Source organism: Bombyx mori, chromosome 27 (genome assembly GCF_030269925.1).
Source record: "Bombyx mori chromosome 27, ASM3026992v2".
In the NCBI taxonomy this organism is placed as follows: Eukaryota; Metazoa; Arthropoda; class Insecta; order Lepidoptera; family Bombycidae; genus Bombyx; species Bombyx mori.
The window spans coordinates 2,558,161-2,583,420 of NC_085133.1; the positions used below are offsets into that span (position 1 = coordinate 2,558,161).

Genomic DNA, 25,260 nt, shown 5'->3' on the forward strand with positions numbered 1-25,260 from the left:
CGTGAGCTCACCTACTTGTTGGGTTACGCTGACACGGTCTCTGTAGACCATCAGCTTAGGTAGGAAAAAATATAATCAAAAAGGCACGCACTGTTTGGCGGTAAAAATAGACAGAACCAAGGTTATTTTCGTGCAAACTCACAATATCCCTACAACACATATCACGCATTAGATCACTGTCACTTTAATGTCATTGTAAGATAAAAAATATTTCAAATAAAAACTCCACTTTTATGGCCATACATAATGACAGTTGCCGATAGTAGCACCGCGACAAGTTTTAATTACAAATGAGGTTTGCACGCGTTCTGCACATGCCCTTATCACTTCATCTGCACATGCGGCATCACGCTATACCGTTGTTGGGGTAGGCAGTTGTTTTTTAATATATAATAATTAAGTTTAATTACGACATTACTATATATCGTTAAAAGCGCGTAAAGTTAATAGAGCAGTAAATATAGATAACATTTTATTGTTACGCCGTTTAGTCCGCGATGTATTTTAAGGTTCTGTAGGCAAACAGCGTAGTGAGCATTGTAAAGTAATTAATAATCCTGATTACGGAAACAGAAGCATTTACAGGGCCTTCCCTTAAACAGGGGAAAAAGAAAGAGTGGGTGTCATGAAAGCAACATTAAGCTTGACAAGACTTGAAGTATTAAAATTCCCAAAGCTGTCGGAATTTTCGCTATTGCGAAAGCTGCTAGCGTATTACTTAAAATAATAATAATAATTCAGGGAATTTACTTGAATTACTGTAATTGTTTATCAAACAAAAGAGGTAAACGGAGAGGAAATAAAATATGTATATTTTATCAATAATGTCCACACATGCGTTCAGTAACGATTTCCGATGATGAAGGAATTGCGTTATGTAATAAATAAACTAAAATACATAATATAAACATCTACATGTGGTTGTGTTACCATGGTAGGGCGTTTTGTGAGTCCCCACGGGTAGGTAACACCACCCTGCCTATTTCCGCCCCGAAGCAGTAATGCGTTTCAGTTTGAAAGGCACACTAGCCGTTTTCATGTCTGAACGTGGTAACTACTTTAAAGCAGGTAAACACGTAAGCAATATGATTTTTTGCGACTTCCTTTTTCAAACAAGGTTTTTCGCAAATAGTCAGTGATAGACAGCGACTTGACTATGCCCCTGGCATTGCTGAAATCCATGTCCATTCGGTGGCCCTCATGCTCGTCTGCCTATGAAGGCATTAAATTAATTAAAAGAGCACTTTCGGGCACCATTTTGCCTATCAGAAAAATACAGAAGATAAAGCTTATTTCGATCGAGCCTCGAACTTTTCACACCGAAATCAAGCTTTACATATGAAAATGCATGCGTCTCACACCATATATAATTTATGGGTTCCTCGTTCAGTCCACGGTGGAGTTTTTGCTGCGACTAATGACGTCATTAGAGAACGGACCCTCTCGCTGTGCGTGAGAGGGTGATTTCAGATCTTCCATTCTGATTTCGTGTTGTAAGTGGGTCTCGGATTGTGTGTAATATTTTAAGGAGTAAAAGAGATGACACATAGTTTCAACTGTATTGTGGAAACTTTCTATAACTAATCGTCTTGTTTAATTAATTTATCGCTAGTCCAAAGATACTTGTGACTTAACTTAACTGTAACTTACTTGAGACCTTAGAACTTATATCTCAAGGTGGGTGGCGCATTTACGTTGTGGATGTCTATGGGCTCCAGTAACCACTTAACACCAGGTGGGCTGTGAGCTCGTCCACCCATCTAAGCAATAAAAAAAAAAAAAAAGCTGTTACTGGCTTATGTGAACGTTGCTTTGGCTGTCTGGTGGGAAGGCGTATTGTTAGTTTGCGTATTTTGGTTCGAAGACCCAGTTGATATACCATAGACATGAGACTTCGATCTAGAAGTGAGAGAGTTTACGTAGTCTAGGAGCTTCAGTGGCCTCCCTTCCGACTCGTCTGCTAATACGAAGAAACAATGAGAAGAAACTGCTGAAGACAAGTCATTACGGATCCTCTCGATCCATTAACGGTCCTTTTAGGTACCTCAAGCACCGGTCATCATCTTCGCCGAACCAGTCGCTTGCGGCGAAGGGCTCGACGAGTAAATTAACCCATAGACACAGCCCACTGAGTTTCTCGCCGGATCTTCTCAGTGGGTTGCGTTTCCGATCCGGTGGTAGATACTGCACTGCCCTTGCTAGGGCCAGTGTTAGCAACACTCCCGGTTTGAGCACCGTGAGCTGACCTACATGTCAAGGAGAAGCTGAAATAGCCTCTCAAGGCTGTCAGCATAGGAAGAAAAAAAATCTGCTGAAGAAAGGCACAGGAAATTATTTGAATTGTTTTTATTTTATTTTATGCGATCTCTATTATGACACGACCGTTTTTTTAGTTATGTAAATGTCTTAAGGATCTTTTTCTGCTGACCTTCCAAGGTCTTCTCTTATTAACTTTGTATTCGATTTCTGTGTCATTTGAGCGACCTTAGATACAAAGCGTTGCTACAAGAAATCATTTTAGTTTTTGTTGAAATCATTGATTTATTTAGTAAAAATCGTGTTTTCATTTGAAATAATATCGAGAGGTTTCGCTTAATATGCGACATTTCTTGTTGTGATTAATAGTGCGTTTTATTTAGTACAAGCTGGCCCGGCAGACTTCGTAGTGCCTCAATTGATAAATAAAAGACCTAACCTTTTGTATAAAATAAACTTAAAACAAACAAAAGGAATCCGTTCGACGGGGGACACATCAAAGTAAAAACTAAATTGTTATTTTTATTTCATTCGAGTATTTACATATTTTTCTACCTTTTAAACCTTCTCTGGACTTCCACAAATAATTTAAGATCAAAATTAGCCAAATCGATCCAGCCTTTATCGAGTTTTAGCGAGACTAACGAACAGCAATTCATTTTTATGTATATAGATTATCATCAACAGTTCGATATTTTGAATTGAATTTCAATTAAGCTTACCCCCTTCATATAGCTGAAGAAGGTGTTTTGTTATTATACTTTTTCCAATTTTGAAACTTTAAATGATTCTACTGTAAAGTTGCAAAAATTTCACTCAAACCAAATATCCTTTCACCAGTCGAAATGGTCACCCAGCCTTTAATATCCGACAGATCACCAAAAGCATGGTTAAACGCGTAGAGCATTTCATTTTCAATATTGAAGGGACTTATTGTATGCGCATCCCGAATTTCCGAACGGTCAGCGGACAAAATACGATTTTCATTTCGTGACAAATTGAGTCCATTATCCCAAGGATACGCAGTCTTGGCGTTTGATCGCCTCGCTGTTGTAGTGCTTAGTGATACTGACTTTCGCGCCACGGAGACAGAGTTAGGATCGAATGCAATGGCACCCACCTCTTTGTCAAATAAATAATAGTTTAAAAAAACTAACAAAATACTCTTTTATAGATCCAACTAAAAAATAGAAAATAAATTATAGTTAATTTGAAATAAAAATAGTGTAAGAAAAAATGATTTTATTGTAAAAAACCGTATTTTGTTAGTTTTTTTAAACTATTTTTAATTTTTCATTATTTAGTTTAATTTCAATACTTTCGAGTTTTTTTTTCAATTTTTTTTAAATATTTTATTGTCATCGGTCCGTAATAAGTATACCAAATTTAGAGTTAATACGACGTTTTTAAGGGGGTCAAAATCAGGTTCAAAGATTCCGTTACAAACATACATACGTCTAAAGCTAATAAAAGCGTATTAAAATAAGTATGTATTATTATGCAGGCTATCTTCGCCGAGAAGCAGTAAGATGTTCCAAATTGATCGATCGTACAACAGATATACAATGTAAATGAGGCATCGATATCGTGGAAGGAGGTGACCGCCTAACACAAGGTGGGCTGTAAGCTCATTCACTCCTTATCTCCCAACAAAGTGCAAGACAATAATAGCTGCGAAAGTTAAAAAAGCGCTTAGAGAATTATTAATAAATATAAGACCTTTTGAGCTTCCGCGGAATTTAATACATACCTACTGTAATAGTAATATTAAATCGGTTATTACTGTCCTTATTGTCTTTCTTTTGTTTTTAATTATTATTAATAGTATTGTTAAATCTCTATTGATATATTAATGCTGTGATTGCCTCTAATTAGAGTTGCAGTTATCAATTGCTCTATACATGTCAATGTCATTTTATGTCTTACTGTAAGCCCTGTCGGTAATCCTTAAATAAATAAATAATAAGTAATTAACAAACAAAAAAAAATTATTTATAAATAAATAAAATAATGGATAGGTATACTGCGACTAATATCTTTCCTTAGATGATTCTTGACCTCTTACTAATTGTTTAGACGAATTTACTAGCAATACTACTATTGTACTTTTTGTAACTAACGTTTTGAATTTGTTTGGTTTTTATTTTTTTATATTGGTGTTCAATAATATGTACATACACTAATCTATAGTATCGAATGAATGAAATTATGTCAGCCGCCACGTTCTGTTTTGAAAACTAATCTTTAATGTTGTTATGTTGAAATGTTCACGATTTGAAAATGTTCAACCCCTAAAAAATTAGTCATATATGTCGTTTTTTTTACTCTATACCTTGTAAGTAAGTGGACTGTTGATTGTGGCGTATGCCAAAAGTCAAGATACAGAAACTATAGTCTACAGTGTTGTTCTTCGATCAACAATAGTAACTATGAAGAAGGTTTTGTTATATTGAATACTAGCGACCCGCCCTCGCTTCGCTTCGGAAACATTAAAACACACATGAAACCAAAAAAATAAAAAAATTTTTTTTTAAAAAAAATAGCCTGTATTCTTCTGGGACAATGTCGGCTTCTAATGGAAAAAGAATTTTTCAAATCGGTCCAGTAGTTTCGGAGCCTATTCGAAACAAACAAACAAACAAATCTTTCCTCTTTATAATATTACTATAGATATAGATGTTCACGATTTGAAAATGTTCAACCCCTAAAAAATTTGTCATATATCTCGATTTTTTTTACTCTATACCTTATAAGTGGACTGTTGATTGTGGTGTATGCCAAGAGTCGATATACAGAACATACGCTAGCACGTTGTTCTAATGGTCTTCCTTTTTTTTTTGGAAGGAATAATAACTGGTCACGAGAAGACTTTTACATTTGCTCGAGATATTACTGGTGGTAGGACCTCTTGTGAGTCCGCTCGGGTAGATACCACCACCCCGCCTATTTCTGCCGTGAAGCAGTAATGCGTTTCGGTTTGAAGGGTAGGGCAGCCGTTGTAACTATACTGAAACCTTAGAACTTATATCTCAAGATGGGTGGCGCATTTACGTTGTAGATTTGTATGGGCTCCAGTAGCCACTTAACACCAAATAAAAACCTAACAGGCTAAGAGCGACTACTTCGCCAATGCATGTATTATGAATTCGCTATGAGAAGATCTAGTGAGAAACTCAACTAGCTGATCTTATAGGTCTTTAATACTAGAGCTGAAGGCGACTAGTTCAGTGCTAGTAGATCTTGTGGATTCTGATGACGTTACGTGAAGCAGTCAGAGGTCGCCACGATGATGAGGTAACTGAGACCTTTAAGTCATGTCTTATTTTAATTTATATTCATATTTTTATGAAAAATTATATTATGGAGTGAAATGAAATGAAGATGATTAATTTGAGACATTAATCAACTGGGATGAAATTAAATGAGATGAAATGAGATGGTGTGGGATGAAATATAATCTCAGTAAAATGGTGGTCATTTACTAAGATTTTTTCAGTGGACTTTTTGGAGGATCCCGAGAAGTTACCTCCAGCGCCTTTGTTTCATTTTCCCACATTTGTGCACTTTCACAGATATGAAACAGTTAATAAACCACCATTATTACACATTTAAACCCGAAGAAACACTAAATAGACAAAATAAAACAAATCACACAACTTCACTCCTCGCGTTCCCGCCAAAAAGTCCGCGTGTATGATTGTAGTCTGAGTTATTTCGATACAATAATTATGTCCCGTTATCCGAATTTTTCGGCTTAACATTTTGGCGTCGGGCGGTTTTATCAAACAAAAAGCTACCGGTGTTCCTTTCCAGAGGTTGTCAACGTTAGCAGGGCACAAATTAATACGTAATACGAGTATCATAGAAATCGAATACAAATATTATATTTTTTTTGTTACTGCTTAGATGTGGACTAGCTCACAGCACAGTGAATGTACTAAAATATTTTTTGTATCTACGGACTAAATGTTATTAACTAAATAAAATGTACATTGATGTGTTTCACAATATATTCTTAGGAACGATACGTCCTATCACATATTAGTTTTTTTATGTTTATTTTTTATTGCTTAGATGGGTGGACGAGCTCACAGCCCACCAGATGTTAAGTGGTTACTGGAGCCCATAGACATCTACAACGTAAATGCGCCACCCACCTTGAGATATAAGTTCTAAGGTCTCAGTATAGTTACAACGGCTGCCCCACCCTTCAAATCGAAACGCATTACTGTTTCACGGCAGAAATAGGCTAGACGGTGGTACCTACCCGTCCGGCCTCACAAGAGGGCCTACCACCAGTACAAGAGGGCCTACCACCAGTAACAGAGGTCCTACCACCAGTTGTATTGTGTAAAGGCTGTCCCACCTTCAAGTCAAAATACGTAACTATTCTCAATCTGTGACCCTATAAATTCCACCGCACACTTGCAACACAAAGAAACTGACCAAATATACACATTATTTTATTGTAAAAGACGAAGTTCAAATTTGAGTATTTCAAAATTGACAAACACTGATAGTATGTTAAGACCTAATTTAATATTAAATTTCTTTCAAAGATTGAGCACCGCTGACGGCCGGCGACTCCAAAAGCGAATTTCGTCCGCGGGATTCCGTAAATTTACACAACTATCAAACGAACGAGGCAGCTTTTTGTCAGCCGGCCCTCGATGCACCACGGGGAATGCCGGAGGATTCCCGCACCGAACTGATTAGTAAACTTTTACCGTTTTTAATTCCTATTTCTAGAAATATTAACGGCACAACGATTCCCCATTCTTTGGGATTCGACATTCGTTTGGGTTTATATTTTTATGTGATAGAGAATTTGTGTTAAGACTTTTGAAATGATAGAATCGGTGACACATTCTTGCCAATTTTCTATGTGATGAATATTAATTTGTTAAGTGGTTACTGGAGCACATAGACATCTACAACGTAAATGCGCCACCCACCTTGAGATATAAGTTCTAAGGTCTCAAGTATACAACGGCTGCCCCACCCTTCAAACTGAAACGCATTACTGCTTCACGGCAGAAATAGGCAGGGTGGTGGCACCTTCCCGCGCGGACTCACAAGAGGTCCTACCACCAGTAAGTTGTGTTAGGACTTTTTAAAATTATAGAATCGGTGACACATTCTGGTTAATTTTCTATGTGATGAATGTGTAATACGAACATTTTCCACAGTTTGGAAATGTGTGAATAGTCTTAGCTTTTTTTCTCTATTCGCTGGTAGTCTAAGAGGCTATTTCAGCTACGCCCGGACGAGTAGGCGAGCTCACGGGCTCAATCTGAGAGAATTTGCAATTCTCTTGCAACAACTAAATTCGATAACAACTTTATTCTACAATTAACTTTAATCATCATATAACTGGTAAATATGTCTTATCAATTTTCTTTTTTTTATATTCTTGGCACACGGGTCTCACCACTGCGATTTTTCCCACTGAGTTTCTCGCCGGATCTTCTCAGTGGGTCGCGTTTCCGATCCGGTGGTAGATCTTGCGAAGCACGGCTCTTGTTAGGGTTCGTGTTAGCAACATCGTCAGGTTTGAGCCCCGTGAGTTCACCTACTAGCCCGGCGACGCTGACACGGTCTCTGTAGACCATCAGCTTAGGTAGGAAAAAAAGTTCCTAGAAATTCATGAGCAGTGTTTAAAGGCAACAGAAATGAATTCTGCTCCAATGGCGGCTCGGGCGGTAGTAAGCAAGAAACGATTAGATCATCTGAAATACCCCGGAGCACTCCCCACGGAACATTTGGCTCTAAAATTCTTAATAATTATTCTCGGCTAAGTGAAATTTAATGTGGTCTTCAAAACGGCGTATTTAAACATCAGTTAGTTGATCAATTAATGAGTTTTGAGCGAAAAACAAAATAGAAAGTTAACGATCGGTGCAGGACAGCAGTTCGAGTAGAGATAGTAAAACAGAAATTCACAACCATCTGTCCGTTTCTGCGACATGAGGCATTCGTGTGTTCCGCTTTGAGTGTGCTAGCTTAAAAAAAAAAAACTAATATTTAAAGAAAAAAAGACATGTCCGCTGAGTTCTTTGTCATTTCTTCTCAGGACGGAGGCTAGTTTTTGTGAATTGGCGATAGTTCTTTTTGACGTTCAACAAGTATGTACTTCCATTATGTTGAATAAAAAAAAATGATTTGATTTGATTTGAGCAGTTCTTCTTCTTTTTGTCTCTATCTTATCCCACTAGGTAGGGTCAGCACAGCAAATTTTTCTATTCCGTTCTCTTCTATCAGCTGTCACCTCAACACTCACTCCTCTTCCTCTCATATCGTCACACACTCCATCCATGTCTTCTTCGGTCGACCTCTTCCCCCTCTACCTTGCACTACTGTTTCCATACATCTCTTAGTCACATGCATGTAGTGTGCTAGCACCTATGTGATGAAATCGAGAATCCGAAATAACGTCTCATTGTTGGCAGCATTCTGATGTTCATGAATTCCAGTATGGTACTAGATCGTTCGAGTATTTGACTTACAAGCTGCAACACAAATGTACCTACATTCGTATAATGTAGTATAAATTTCAAAGAATTTTAACCCAATTCTAATTTTTGTGACGTCATACAATTTTATTCTTCGTGCCCGAATGATTTCGAGTTTGAAATTATTAAAGCAATGTGACCTAACCGTTGCTAAGATGTTAGTTGGCATCGCTCGTGAACATTAGGAATGCCATGAACACAAACTGCTGTATACCACAATATTAATATTTACCCTATTCAATGAACGAAAACATATTTGAAAAAAAAAAAAAAAAAAAATTATTTTTTTCTGCTGTCGGTACGTTGTTGACGAATTGTATTTTGATGATGCAGCCGCCGCTGCTCATTGTCATTGCATTTCGGCGCGAACAACCGACAGTTGTCTGTAAAGTTAGCGTGTATTTCTTCATATTCGGGGAGCGAAAAGTCGGATGTACTATACTTAGATATTTATACTAACTTGTATTTAAGTTCTGGGCTGTCGACTCATAGAATATAATTTACAGATTTATTTAAACACAATAGATCAAGACAAAACTATTTTTTTATTGCTTATATGGGTGGACCAGCTCAAAGCCCACCTGGTGTTAAGTTGTTACTGGAGCCCATAGACATCTACAACGTAAATGCGCCATTCACCTTGAGATATAAGTTCTAAGGTCTCAGTATAGTTACAACAACTGCCACGCCCTTCAAACCGAAACGCATTACTGCTTCACGGCAGAAATAGGCAGGGCGGTGGTACCTACCCGCGCGCACTCACAAGAGGTCCTACCGCCAGTAAAAGTACGTACTAATTTGTCACGGTAGATGATTTTGTTTTGTTTAGTAGCTCTTAAAAATAACTAAAATCGTGATAATATTTTATAGAAATAGTTTGATTGGCTTTTTTTTTCTTACCTTAGCTGATAGCCTTGAGAGGCTATTTCGGCGTAACCTTAACTAGTAGGTGAGCTGACGGGGCTCAAACCGGAGATTCTACTACCGGATCGGAAACGCGACCCATTGAGAAGATCCGGCGAGAAACTCAGTAGGCTAGATTATCATTCGCATTAAGTCAATAATAAAACGAGAAACCGTCTGTCTACCTTTGCCGACTAAAAAATTAGCTCTGTCATGAAAAACACTTAAAAACAAATCATAAGTGAGTCGTCTATTATCAAAGGTGGCAATCTGTGCATTTGGACAAGAAAATGTTATTGATATGTCAATACAGATTGATTTGAATATAATCGTCTCCTTCAAAGAATACGGTTCAAAAACTGCATTAAATAAAGGTTAATACTTAACCTGTTATTTATCTAAGATGTCGTTCAGAAGAGTTTTGTGACTGCCAATGGAATACAAAGTCAATAATTCGTTTTTCTGATTTACCAATAATTGTCCAAAAGTCACATTGCCGGCTTTGATTATAGTCGACTCAAGTATAAGAACGTAAGGATCATTGTCATTATCGATTGATTATTTCTAGTACATACCTGAGGGCACATCTTGCAGTGGTATTTCCTGGCGTGACCGTGGAGTGGCTGCAACTTGGTGGGGCCCTTGCCCAAGGGCTGAGGCACCACCAGCAGCCCGCTACCAGTATTCGTGCCTACTGGTGACGACGATGAGGAACCTGAAAATAAACAAACAAAAATGAGCCATTAACTAGGAGCCAATAACTAACAAATTATAATTTACCCGCAGGCGAGTACCAATTTTTCTAATGAAATACGCACTCGGCTGTTCACGATTAACTTCCACGGTGAAGGAATAACATCGTGTAATAAAAATCAAACCCGCAAAATTATAATTTGCGTAATTACTGGTGGTATGACCTCTTCTGAGTCCGCGCGCGTAGGTACCACCGCCCTGCCTATTTCTGCAGTAAAGCAGTAACGCGTTTCGGTCTGAAGGGTAGGGCAGCCGTTGTAACTGTACTGAGATCTTAGAACTTATATCTCAAGGTGGGTGGCGCATTTACGTCGTAGATGTCTATGGGCTCCAGTAACCACTTAAGACCAGGTGGGTTGTGAGCTCGTCCACCCATCTAAGCAATAAAAAAAAGAGTGCGTATAAATGACCTCAGTGTGTTTAATGCGAGTTTTTTAACGTTCTCGATAACGTAAAAGTTAATTCAAATTTGTATGGAGTATAACGTTAGCCTACAATTGTTGCTAGAGGCGCTGTTTTACGCTATCTAACTTTTACGCTATCGAGAACGTTAAAAAACTCGCACTAAGCACACAGATACGACTTTTATGTAAATCGGTTTGTATGACATGAAAACTACTTTATAAATGTAGGTTAAAATCGAAACTTTGATGTTGTACCTGAAGCAGTGGTTTCTTGTTACGATATCTATGAGTTACCCAATTAGAACAAAAGAAGAATAGATCGAAATATTAAGTTTATTAAATTAATAATCAGGTGCAAGTCACATTAATTGAACCTATACTAGGATTCCCTCTACTAAGGGAATTCGAGACTGATAAAGATACTTAAATATGTTTCAATATATGAGGCCGTCAGCGCAAAAGTGGCCTTACCCACAATTTTTCATAATCATGCTTATAATTGTGTATATTTCAATTTATTGAAAACTAGCTGACCCGGCAGACTTCGTAGTGCCTTAAATAAAAGACCTAAGCTTTAGTATAAAATAAACTTAAAACAAACAAAAGGAATCCGTCCGACGGAGGACACATCAAAGGAAAAACTAAATTGTTATTTTTATTTAATTCCGAGCATTTTCATATTTATCTACCTTTTAAACCTTCTCTGGACTTCCACAAATAATTCAAGCCCAAAATTAGCCAAATCGGTCCAGGCGTTCTCGAGTTTTAGCAAGACTAACGAACATTAATTCATTTTTATATATAGAAGAAGATGTAATAAATTTTGAAGCAAAACCGACCTACCCATAGTTTCACCCATAGATAACAGATATTGTTTTTTGCCTACTCATATTCATGAGAACTTAAACCTCATTGCTCCAAAATAACTATGGTAAGCTTAGGTCACTTTGGCGCTGACGGCCTCATATACGTAGCTATGTATAATGGACATTAAACGCCCTAACAAAAAGCAGTCTAGCCGGATCGGTAAACTAATGTGTCTAAAGTAGAAATCGGACTTACGACCGACAAGCCTAGCTGATAAGGCTCAATATAACGCACTGTGCCATCATGTTGTTTGAATTGAGCAAGCAAATGATCTTAGAATCTGTAGGTATTTATTTATACTTTACTAATATTACTTAATTTACTAGTGGTAGGACCTCTTGTGAGTCCGCACGGGTAGGTACCACCGCCCTGCCTAGTTCTGCCGTGAAGCAGTTATGCTTGTTAGTTTGAAGGGTGGGGCAGCCGTTGTAACTATACTGAGATCTTAGAACTTATATCTCAAGGTGGGTGGCGCATTTACGTAGTAGATGTCTATAGGCTCCAGTAACCACTTAACACCAAGTGGGCTGTGAGCTCGTCCACCCATCTAAGCAATAAAAAAAAAGAAAAATAAATTATATATGAGAGCAGAGGTGACGTATGATAGACCTGAATGGAGAAAGAGAAAACGCTGCGCCGACCTCACTTATTGTGGGTTAAGAGTGAGAAGAAGAATTTCACGATAATTACCAGATCGTCCAGGTCCAAGGCCCGTTCCGTACAGCATCTGGCTCATGGACTGGTGATGGCCCAAACGGTCGTCAGCTTTCTGGTGACCGCCGATCGTGCCATCTCCTGCATTCATCTTTGCCTGAAAGAATAAAGGATGTTGTTATTTTAAGCGAGAGTAGGATTGTTGTGTAGTGTAGATAATATGCAATGTTGCATATGACGCATATGTTGCATATGCTATATGACGTGTATGTATGTGCGATGTCGGGCGACGCTCCTGCGAGAGCAGTCGTTCGCCTACCGCCAGCTAAGCAAGGTGTTCAATAAATGCCTAATCAGTATTTTATTGAAGAACCCAACCAAATGTTACTAAAGTTGTATTCTTTAATTGAACCGTGGACAGAACGTCAAAGCTTTTTTGAAACCTTATTCGTCACTATGATAGACGCAGCCCATTGAGTTTCACGCCGGATCTTCTCAATGGGTCGCGATTCCGATCCCATGGTAGGTTCTACGAAGCAACGCTCTTGCTAGGGCTAGTGTTAGCAAATTCTCTCAGGTTGAGCACGTGAGCTTGCCTACTCGTCCAGACGTAGCTGGAATAGCCCCATAGGCTACCGGTGTATAGGTAGGAAAAAAATCACAATGCCAATTTAAGATGTGGAAGTTAGTTGTGTTTTTCCTACCGAAACACATGATTGGTTGTAATGAGGTTCCTATATACGCTACATATGCTATAATATATACTATGAATATACGCTAGGATTTGTATGAATACGTATACAAACTTGATTCTACCTTCATTTGTCTCCTACCCACTCGACTTCTGTCATCTATTTTTTTTTTTTTTTTTTTTTTTTTTTTTTAATGCAGTAATGCGTTTCGGTTTGAAGGATGGGACAGCCGTTGTAACTATACTGAGACCTTAGAACTTATATTTCAAGGTGGGTGGCGCGTTTACGTTGTAGATGTCTATGGGCTCTAGTAACTTCTTAACACCAGTTGGGCTGTGAGCTCGTCCACCCATTCAAGCACTAAAAAAATTTATGAACATTATATAGCCTAAATAAAATTATATCAACAAAACCAAGCGCATAGTGAACATTAATAACTGACTACCTTCAAAATTATAAATAACTACACACCCCTTTCTGTCGCGAATATTAATAATGTTAACAAAGGGTAACTAACAATAGTGGTCACTTACTGCTAAATGTGCACGTGAGCTCTGATAAGGCGGTCGGATAAATCATTTTGAGTTGTGTCACACACTGTTTTTACGGTTAAGCAACGCAGATACTTAGTTCTGCTTTATTTATCTATATATTAATACGTGAAGCAAAAACTTTGTATCCCTTTTTACGAAAATTGCACGGACGGAGGAGTATGAAATTTTCCACACTTATAGAGAATATAGAAAAGAAGTGCACAATGCTAATATTTTTTTTAAATAATGCATAAAAGATACATTAAATCAATAAAGAAAACATTACACACACTACATACCATGTATTTGACGCACACACGCATATTATTTATTGTCAAACTTTTGTTCTTGACGTATGTTGTCAAATTAAGAATAGGTTAAATATTGTTTGTCTTTGTGAATACTTTTTATAGTGTAGTCTTTTCGAAATTTGTGATAATAGAAGTATAAAATACAATCATAATTAATTATAGTCGAATTTAGACTACTGCGGGACCTCTAGTTTTCTTTATTAGTAAAAAAATGTAATATCTTCTTGAATTCGATTAAAATTAGTTAGCAATTTTTTTTTTATAATGCCTTTGTGGTTGGGTGGAATGGCGACGTCTGGTGAAGCGTACCACTGCCCGAATTGATGACCACGACCACTCCGCCAAGAGTCCAAACGACCAAGAAATGATTCGTCACTTTAATTTGTGTTGTGATGCAATACTGACAGATCGGAAGTCAGGGGAAATGTTATCTGAACGCAATGGACACCTTTCTACGATGGTGACCACGGGCAACTAGCTGCAGAGCAATTCATGAAGTCGTCGTGGCCTAAAGGATAAGACGTCCGGTGCATTCGTATATAGCGATGCAACGATGTTCGAATCCCGCAGGCGGGTACCAATTTTTCTAATGAAATACGTACTTAACAACTGTTCACGATTGACTTCCACGGTGAAGGAATAACATCGTGTAATAAAAGTCAAACCCGCAAAAATTATAATTTGCGTAATTACTGGTGGTAGGACCTCTGGTGAGTCCGCACGGGTAGGTACCACCGCCCCGCCTACTTCTGCCGTGAAGCAGTAATGGGTTTCAGTTTGAAGGGTGGGGCAGCCGTTTACGTTGTAGATGTCTATGGGTTCCAGTAACCACTTAACACCAGGTGGGCTGTGAGCTCGTCCGCACATCTAGGCAATTAATAAAAAAGACAGCGAACTCCTCTCGTTTGTAAAAAGAAAACCCCAATAAAATAGTTGTACGTCGTTAGCAGCCGTGTGTACGAAGCCCGGGTAGTACTTATTTGGAACTTGGTTACCAGTTGACTTGTCACTTGCCCCGGGCGATCGGCAAAAACCATTGGTCATTTTGTTCCGACTAGTAATATTTGTAGAGATGATACGTCCACTTTTTTGGCGAATCTTATTATGGTATTTTCGTCTATGTAAAGTACTTCGATTCCTATGTTAATCCTTTTTATTAGTGGAACAGAAAAATGTTTTTTCTTTCTTTAAACTACTGTGAATGTATTTTATAATCAGGAAAATGAATATCGGGTCCTTTGTTCCAGCACTTTCGGTTTCTTGTATGTACTTCATCAGTCTTGTTTGGCTGCCTAAATATTTGAACAGCTATTCACACAAAAAAGATGTTTTTTTTATATCAGGGAAACAATTCTTCGGAAAGCATGAATGCAAGGTGTTACCAGGAAAGTATCCCGAATCGCGGAAATTATTTTATTATTATTTTTCTATGACGAGCTGACAGTCCACCTGGTGTTAAAGTAGTTACCGGAGTTTACAGACATCAGCCACATTAATGCCACCCCCCACTTTGAGACATGAGTTCTAATTCAGTTTTTATAAAATTACGACCGCCCCACTCTTCAAACTGGAACGCATTCCTTGCTGCTTTGCGGCAGAAATAGGGAAGATGGTGCTACGTGCCTATGCAGACTCACAAGACGCCCTCCCTACCTACAATGATACTATTCAAGAGATTTGGCCCAAAATGCGCTTGCTAGTAACGACTCTGTGGATATAAATATATTATTATAAAACTTAATTCGCAACATCACGGACGGTCCAAAACTAATATTTTAACCGGACGAGAGCAGGCGATCGTAATTTACTGTAACCACGACGCCGCGCGCCGTCCGGACAAATCGACCGTTGCTAATACGTTTTGCGATTGTCTTGAGATTAATTAACAAATGCTTGGACACCCCAGATGCAGATTAATTCGTAAAATATTACGGACGTTCCTCTATATTTTGTCAGTGATATTTATTTATGTTTATTGACATAATGGTTTAAGACACTAGGTTTGTGTTCCTAATTCTTCTTTTCTTTTGCGGGCCTACTGGAAGAGATTTCAGCTTGAAATAAGTAGTGCCCTTGTACTCTGTATCCTTATTGACGTGTCTTTTCTAACAGCTGTGTGTACAAAATACATTAAATAAATAAATAAAATAAATAAAAATGGTCTCTGTACGCGAAAGATAGCAACAAATAACTGGAATGTGGTGTTTGAAAGGAACATTAGCAGAATAGCAAAAATACTGGCACTTTTAAATGTGTGATGGTGAGCAATAAATGGCAAAAAAAATAAAGCGGTGATATGCGGTATATTTTGAACACGCACAGTTTGGATTGCCAATTTTTACATTGGAACTAGTAAAAGAATTGCATAAGAAAATAAGCTAAATAATACTGAGGAAGTTGTAGAATTAGTCTGATTAATAGCCAAAGAGAGTTCTAGTATATGGAATACTGAGATCTTCTGAGCGATTATGAAGAATAATTGTTACATTTAAGTTAATAACACAGTATGTGTACTAAACTTAGAAAGCTATTTTAGAATTTAAGTGAAAATACAAATTAGTTTTTGGCACAAGCAATTGTATTTTGGTACAGGCAAATGTCCTTAACTTCGCCTATAAATAACCCAATACCTTTACCAAAACTGTTGGCTTATAGATGGCGTTTTTAACGCTATATTTTTTATCCTACCTATGCTGATAGCCTTAAGAGGCTATTTCAGCTTCACCCTAACGTTTGTAGGTGAGTTCACGGGGCTCAAACCGGAGAGTTGCTAACACTGATCCTAGCAAGAGCAGTGCTTCGCAGAATCTACCACCGGATCGGAAACGCGACCCAATGAGAAGATCCGGCGAGAAACTCAGTGGGCTGTATCTATGGGTTAATTCGCTCGTGGAGCCCTTCGTCGCAAGCGACGGGTTCGACGAGGACGGTGACCGGTGCTTGTGGTGTCTAAAAGCACCGTTAATGGATCAGGAGGATCCGTAATGACGTGGTTTGGGCGACGTCGACGGTTTACCATTCGGTCTACCGGGTCGGGTATGTAGTTTCCAGCGGCCACGACAAGAGGGTTCTCATGTCGTGCCCCTATACGATTTTTGTTTCCGTATTATTTTTGAGGCTTCAAACTGGAGCGCGTGAGTGATTTGCGGCAGAAATAGGCAGGGTGGTGGCACCATTGCAGCTTTTCAACTACCACCGCTACCGATATTCAAATACGAACATACATAATTACGATAAGTAACGCAATAACTTAACCCCGCCACGGCCGAGACAAAACAGCGATAAATCAACGGAACTATTCGGTCCCAAAGACCGATACATTACAAATTAATTTAAACCCGCGATAACGCCCTCTGGCGACGAGATCTGAAATTTAATTTTCCCTCGGACATTCAAGGGTTATATGAGTATGTAGATCGAGAACTGTAATTAATTTGTAAGTGAAATTTACGAATAGTTTTCGTGGCGCAATTGAAGGGAAACTTTTAGCCGTATATTGAACAAGAGCTTGTGACGGGGGGCCTCTATCTTGAGGTTAAATATCTCCGTCGTGGCAGCTCTACATCACATGATCTATTGACAGCACTGTTTTTTTATGATTGAATATTTACTGGTGGCCCGGAGGCCTTTCCAGTTTCACCAGAACAGGTGGGCGAGAGCAAAGGCTCAGCCAGAAGGGGTGGGATTTGCTAACAGCTGCCCGAGCGCCTCCGAAGGAGACCTAACAACTTAAGAGCAACTGCTTCGCGAATGAATCTACTACCGGATCGGAATCGCAACCCGCTGAGAAGATCTGGCGAGAAACTCAGCGGGCTGATGCATGGGTTAGGTTGCACGTCGACCTCTTTGTCGAGTTCGACGAGTACGGTTACCGGGGTTCCTCAGTCTGCTCCTAGGTGTCTAGTGCAAGAGTTATTGGATCTTGGAGTTATCAGTCGTTGTAACTATACTGAGACCTTAGAACTTATATCTCAAGGTGGATGGCGCATTTACGTTGTAGATTCTATGGGCTCCAGTAACCACTTAACACCAGGTGGGCTGTGAGCTCGTCTATCCATCTAAGCAATAAATAAATAAAATGTCAGCACGGACAACGCTAAACTAAATGACACGGCTTCGGTCTCTGAAGGTAATGATAAGTAAGGTCGGCTGATATAAAGGAAACAACATATCTAGAACGGTAATGTAGGGATAATTAGGACTCCGGGGTGAACTCCATTGTTAGGTTGCGCGAATAGTAGGAGAAGTTGGCAACAATTTTTGGGTAGAGGTATTTGAGGCAAGCTGAAAACTTGTTCCATACCTTTCCTGATACACACCAACTCGGAATTACAGACCTGGCTGGTGAGTAGCGGGGTTAAATAAAGCCTTAAATAAAAAAAACATTTTTTTTTTTAGAACCAGAGACTTGAATTTACTTAAATGACATCCTAAAGGAATTCCCGCATAAGACTTGTAGCCAGAGGCTTCAATCAAGCTCTGGGACCAAAAATATCGGAAAACTAATCTCTAGTTCTGTATTGAATGTCATGGAAGCTCACAGATCAAAGTTTCACGCACGGAAAATTCTATTTATGATAAATTTTATTGCTCAAGCTTTTTTTTTCCAACCTATGCTGATAGCCTTGAGAGGCTATTTCAGCTTCGCCTTGACGTGTGGGTGAGCTCACGGGGCTCAAACCGAGAGTGTTGCTAACACTCAAGCAAGAGCAGTGCTTCACAGAATCTACCACTGGATCGGAAAGGCGACCCACTGAGAAGATCCGGCGAGAAACTCAATGAGCTGTGCTTATGGGTTAATTTACTCGTCGAGCCCTTCGTCGCAAGCGACGGGTTCGACGAGGACGGTGACCGATGCTTGTGGTACCTAAAAGCACCGTTAATGGATCGGGAGGATCCGTAATGACGTGTGCTCAAGTTAGATCCATCACCCATGTGTTAAGTTGTTACAGAAGGCGAAATATGTATCAATTCAAAACTATGTCATGATCAGTTTTCACCGGAAATTTTTCAAAGAAAATCAATAAAAGCAACGCAAACAAACTCATTAATAATCTCGCATGTACATTTAGTTACAGAAGTGTATTCGAAAAATGCAGTGCAATTTTTATTGAGCTTGGGTATGTTGCTGCAACTATTTAAGCGTGCATTGTCAATGCGACTGCACTTAAATATTTATTGCTGAATCTAGATTATAATGCAGCGTCAACATAAAATGCAACAAAGTAAATTTAGGTCGCGATATTCGTCGGCGAATTTCTACAGTGGGGTCGTAAAAACGAAATAAGTGTTGTCGACCTCTGGTGAAATAAATCTTTGGTAAAGAGCCATCTATCCGCTAGTTATGGCAACTTTAAACAAAAGAAAAACATTTTTTATTTAATACAGGTATTTTATAAGGAATTTTAAAATCTTAAGTTAACCAATCTGTAAACAGATTATTCTAGACGCAAGTTACATTCTTGATTTCATTCAAGATTGCAATATGAACTATTAGTAGTTTTTCGAGAGAATATGAAAGATTTTTTTTTTCCTATCTAAGCTGATAGCCTTGAGAGGCTATATCAGCCTTTCCTTAACTAGTAGATGAGCTCACGGGGCTCAAACCTGATGACATTGCTAACATGAACCCTAGCAAAACCCGTGCTTCTCAGAATCTACCACCGGATCGGAAACGCGACCCACTGAGAAGATCCGGCGAAAAACTCAGTGGGCTGTGTCTGTGGGTTACTTTACTCGTCGAGCCCTTCGTCGCAAGCGACGGGTTCGACGAGGACGGTGACCGGTGCTTGTGGTGCCTAACAGCACCGTTAGTGGATCGGGAGGATCCGTAATGACGTGTTTGGGGCGACGTCGACTGGTAGCCGTTGTAACTATACTGAGACCTTAGAACTCATATCTCGAGATGGGTGGCGCATTTACGTTGTAGATGTCTATGGGCTCCAGTAACCACTTAACACCAGGTGGGCTGTGAGCTCGTCCATCCATCTAAGCAAGAAAAAAAAAAGAAATAGCCAGAGCGGTGGTACCTACCCGTGTGGTCTCACAATAAGTCTTTACCACCGGTAAATTTAACTCAAGCTTTCCGCTGAGCAATGATTTAGGAGTTAAGAGGAATTAGACGATTCTTGAGAGGGGGATTCACGACAGATGACAGGGCCCTACAGAAGTGCAAGGAACAACGGACGTGGGCGTGACCGCCTGCGGGGGACAGTTGCAAATGAGGACCTTTTTGTCATATACCCGGAGAAGTTACACAGTACATGATGAATGCAGTCACTCAGTTACTATGCACATTACAAACACACATAGTATAATTATATGAAAAAGGGAAAAATTAAATTAATAATTAACCTCAGCTACATTTACAGAAAATATTGAAAACAAAAACAAGATCAATAATGAAGAAAGTTAACAATTAAAAATTTTACTTAATTAGTTGCAACTACATACTGTGCAGGGAGTTTAAAAAAAATCGATTTTCAAAATTTTTCCTACACCAACACACATCAACTAAATTCAGAAGCAAATCTAAAATAGCGCCATTGACCTCTTAGATGAAAGACAACAACTATTTTTTTTGAGTCAGTACTCGATACAATGCAGAGTAAAATTTATTTTACAAAAAAAATTCTTCCTTCTATTTTCTTGTTTGAAGTCGGTTAATAACATCGATTTGCCGAACTAAGCATATTATGTGAGACATCCGTTGTTAGACTCACAGCACGAAATAAATATAGCATCCGAATGCCGCACAAGACTGGATCTCTTCTTATTATCACCGTCCATCATCACTCATCATGACTGAACTACATTACGTACTTTAATAAAAAAATTATTGCCTTTGTAGGCAGACGAGCATACGGCCCATCTGATGGTAAGTGGTTACCGTCGCTCATGGACATCAGCGATACCAGGGGCAGATCCAATTCGCTGCTTACCATTGAGTACTTTCTACAAGCCTTTTTTTTTTAATGTATCTCGGAATCTCAGAACTGGCGATACAATTATTGTTATTTTTCAATTATTATTATTATTAAAAAAAAAAAAAAAAACTATTTACAATACTGTGCCCTGATGACGTAGCATATGCACTAGGTTATGCAAGATGAAATACAAATTTTATGTTTAGTTGACTCCCAATGTCTGTTTCTGAGATCTACCCACAGATATTGCACACTTTTAGGTTAAGTCCATAGACCTATATAGTAGGGACACGACATATTGTTCTATACGTACAATTGCTTATATAAATAGCACCCATTTTGAAGGCACATACATAAACATATATCTATCTCGTTCTTACTCAGCACTTTAACTCGCAGGAAAACAATATAACAGTATTTCAGTGCGTACATAAAATGAAACATGAATATACGTAAATGTCTCCGTCTCCGTCTAATGAGGCCGAAAATCCGCCATGTTTAGCGCGCCAAATGTCATTGTCACGTCAGTTCGGCCGTCTGTTTTGGGTTGTACATTATTTATTGACTTTGATATCGATTTAATATGATTGCTTATATAAAATTTCTTATTTTATCATGCTTAAAACATACAAAAATAATAATTAAAACATATTTTATAGGATCTCAAGAAAGTCGTCAGAACTATTTAAATAAAATAGTTTTATAACACTATTGTCAACTCGTTAAATATTTAATAATTAAGTGATTTTAGAGAGGAAGTCACAAGGAATGACGTTTGTAATTTTATTAACGAATAAATGTTCTTGTGTTTTTTTTTATCAGGCGGTCCCTTGATAAGTTTAAAATTTGAATCACTCTCAAGTGAGAGTGATTCAAATGGTGCGGCGTACCTTCCTTGAGGTGCGCTGCGGTAGTGTGTTACTGACTTTAGAGTCAGCAAAACAATTAAAATAGATTGTAATAGTCTAAGAAAAACACGTACTCAAAATACGATAACATTCAGCATGCTAGAAATGGGCAGATGGCACTGTACTACGCCATATCTTTATGTTTTGCGGCAAACGACAACTTTATAAAATCAGTATAGCAAATTTAAAAAATCGTCATATCGTTTACTTGGCAAATTTGAAGCACGAACTCGTCTTAGATTTCACATAATATCTAAATCACATCATCTTTGCACATAACAATATACTTACTTCCTATTAAAGTATAAATTCTACAAATACATTCACTCAACAATATTTAAAATAAAATGAGCCAAGAACGTTTATCGATAAAACCTACTAACATTAAAATCTTCTGGGCAGCACTAAAACCGCCATGTTTTGTGGCCAGATGACGTCACAGTGGCACGAATTTTTTGTTGACGTTTCATTTCCATAGGTTTCCTACTTCAGTGGTTAAGTCACAGCGTAGTTGTATCTCTCGTTACGAGTACACAGAACGTCTTGCTAATTAGGCCACGAATGCTTCACGGAAAATTTGACATTACGTGTTTTACGTTACGTGAAAATTGACCAAAAACTGCCCATTCACCTATTATTGTACGAAGATTTGCTTAGATGGGTGGACGAGCTCACAGCCCACCTTTAAGTGGTTACTGGCGCCCATAGACATCTACAACGTAAATGCGCCACCCATCTTGAGATATAAGTTATAAGGTCTCAGTATAGTCTCAGTATATTCTACACATATGTCTATGTACATGCAACTAAGAATTACACTTCTTAGGATGGGTTTATGTGGTGGTATTTATAGTCTAAAAACCACAAATAGACACTTAGTCTTGAAAATAAACTATACATTTAAATAATACATTTTATAAACTACATTTAACAATAAAAGAGCATGTGCATCTATGTACAAGAATTTTTCATTTACGCCTAATAAACTACGGTAGATTTTTGGAATGAACATTCTAGCAATCAACCGTATGGAAGCCTAAGTGAAATTTAAAATGAACATTTTAAATTATGTAAAGCTCTCCCTCTTTAAGAACGGTTAGCTGGTAGATAACTCAATTATTGAGTTAAGCTCGCCATTTTATAACTTTTCGCAATTATTGTATTATATTAACTGTGTGTACAATAAAGAATAAAGAAGAATTTTAAGAGCTTGCAGTATCTACGTCTAATAAGCTTTTCGTTCGAAAAAGCATTCTTGCAATCTAATTACACTATCTACCTTTAATAAACTTTTCATCTATGGAATGAACATTCTATCAGTCGTCAATATCTACGCCATCTCACCTCATAGCCCTGCTTGATGGCCATAGCGCCCCGTGGTCGAGACCACGCGGCGTATTCCAGACCATCCTTTTGTTGACAGTGCTGTTGGACAAACAAATTATAAGTTATTTCCATCTTTTTTTTTAATTGCATAGTTGTGTGGACCAGCTGACAGCCCACCTGGTGTCGAGTGGTTACAGGAGCCCATAGACATCTACAACCTAAATGCGCCACCCACCTTGAGATATAAGTTTAAAGGTCTCAGTATAGTTACAACGGCTGCCCCACCCTTCAAACCGAAACGCGTTACTGCTTCACGGCAGAAATAGGCGGGGCGGTGGTACCTACCCGTGCGAACTCACAAGAAGTCCTACCACCAGTTCCATCTCTACTTTTCAATAAAATATTCGTCACGTTTATCTACCCTCATTCTGCTTATTTATGCTCCAAAGCAGTGATACGTTCTGGTTCAAAGGGCGGGACAAGCGTTATGCAATTCAATTGGGACTTTGATCTCATGTTTGTCAATGTACTCGGTAATGGTTGAATTACTAGAAAAACTTTTTAGGTTAAGAAAATCGTTGCTTCTAATTACGTGACACGGACAAATGACGTAACGGCTCTGTCAAATTTATCAAAAAGTATGATTCCAAAATAGAAAACCATTATATACGTTCCGAAAGAAATAAATTAGGCATCTTTTATTTCAATGATTTCTATGGTGACTAGCAAAAACATGTGTTTAGCGATTTATGACGTCACTTTACTTGAAACTGAATTCTAATGTAAAGTTCTTACTTAATTTTACAATAAAATTTGATTTTATTATCACAAAAAAAAAAATTGTTGTTGAAATTACTGTCGTATTTTTCATTGATTTAGAAGTTAGACGAAGCCCGCTGATAATTGGTCACAGTCATTCAAGGAAACCAGAAATGCCACCAGGAAGGAAGAAAGAAAGGCGCACCAAAGCCACTTCTATTACATTTAATGTAAAAAGCTATCATTCGGACGCTAAAATAATTGTTCTTAGACGATATGAAATATAACAGTCTATTTTCACGAAATTGTCAAAATGAAAGAAAAGATAACGCTTAAGATGAAATCCTTTCATATAAAATGGCGTCGCACAATGCTCGCAGCAATAATTCTGTATTATTGGAGATTTCTAATGCTTTCCTGTGCGGCTGTAATAGCATATACAGTATACGTATGTGGAAAACGATTTTTATATCCATGACCCGGCCAACATATAAAATGTTAGTCCTTTTCTTGTTCCTTCGTCTCTTTCTAGCAGGTCACGTGTAAAAAAGATAGGCGATCGTGTGTGACGTTTGGGCTTGTGTTCGTGCGGAATTTTCTAGGCATCGAGATGCGTGGAGTCGGTTTTTGTGCATATTGTTGAATAATTTTTTTTAAGTCTATTTTTGTTAACTCTAACATATAGATAATATATCGACGCTTGAAAGGCAAACATGACTAAGCGACAATAACTGCTTTGTACATAAATGATAGGCAATAACCATATTCGATGCGCAAAAAAATATATTTCTAAGTCTATTAAAATCATTTCAATCCAACAGCTACTAGCTAGATTCTACTACAGCTAGATTCGTTAAAATAAATTTTGTTTTCAGGTAATTCAACTTTAAATTAGTCTACTGTAAAGTTCACGCATTGTCGCTTTGTCACGTTTGCCTTTCAAGTGTCGATATATATAAGGGCAGAGAATAGGTAAATTGAAAGGATTATTGCCGCTCAACTTTGAAACAGAGAGTCGAATTTTAAACAATATTGATCAACGTAACGTCACATTATAGGTATCGGAATCTTCGCTAAGGTCCATTCGCGTCTTATCCACGATTTTCGGACACCAACGAACGAATCTATTGATTCCTATTTCAAAGTACCTCGAAAGTACGCATATAAAATTCTAACAAAAACTTCTGATATAAACACCGCTCCACTGAATTTATGTTCCGAAGAAAACTGCGAGACGCGAGTATTTTTCTTCTATACGTTCAACACATACGCTGCGGTAGTGTGTCATATATATAAGCCTTTGTATGTGTGTGTATAGTGCATGTGTGTAGAGTAGTAAAATATTATGCTGTCGTGTCTAGAAATAACATTGTATAGATAATCAATAACATGGGAGCGCTGTGCCCTAAAATATATTTGGTTCGGGAAGCTACTTCAAACCTGCGTATTAAAGACG

General features: G+C 38.2%; 1 protein-coding gene across 3 annotated transcripts in view; it reads right to left on the reverse strand.

Moving 5' to 3' along the window:
• The window catches only part of LOC101738651 (zinc finger protein rotund-like), a 241,869-nt gene that overhangs the window by 124,310 nt on the left and 92,299 nt on the right, over positions 1-25,260 (reverse strand). For 2 of the 3 annotated variants that reach the window (XM_062676381.1, XM_062676380.1), the window contains exons 5-7: positions 23,064-23,144; positions 12,386-12,506; positions 10,247-10,386 (exon numbers count right to left, since the gene is read on the reverse strand). In XM_062676381.1, the coding sequence (XP_062532365.1) occupies positions 10,247-10,386; positions 12,386-12,506; positions 23,064-23,144 (342 nt within the window). The remainder of the gene's footprint in view (positions 1-10,246; positions 10,387-12,385; positions 12,507-23,063; positions 23,145-25,260) is intronic. The other variant, XM_062676382.1, reaches the window with a different exon arrangement.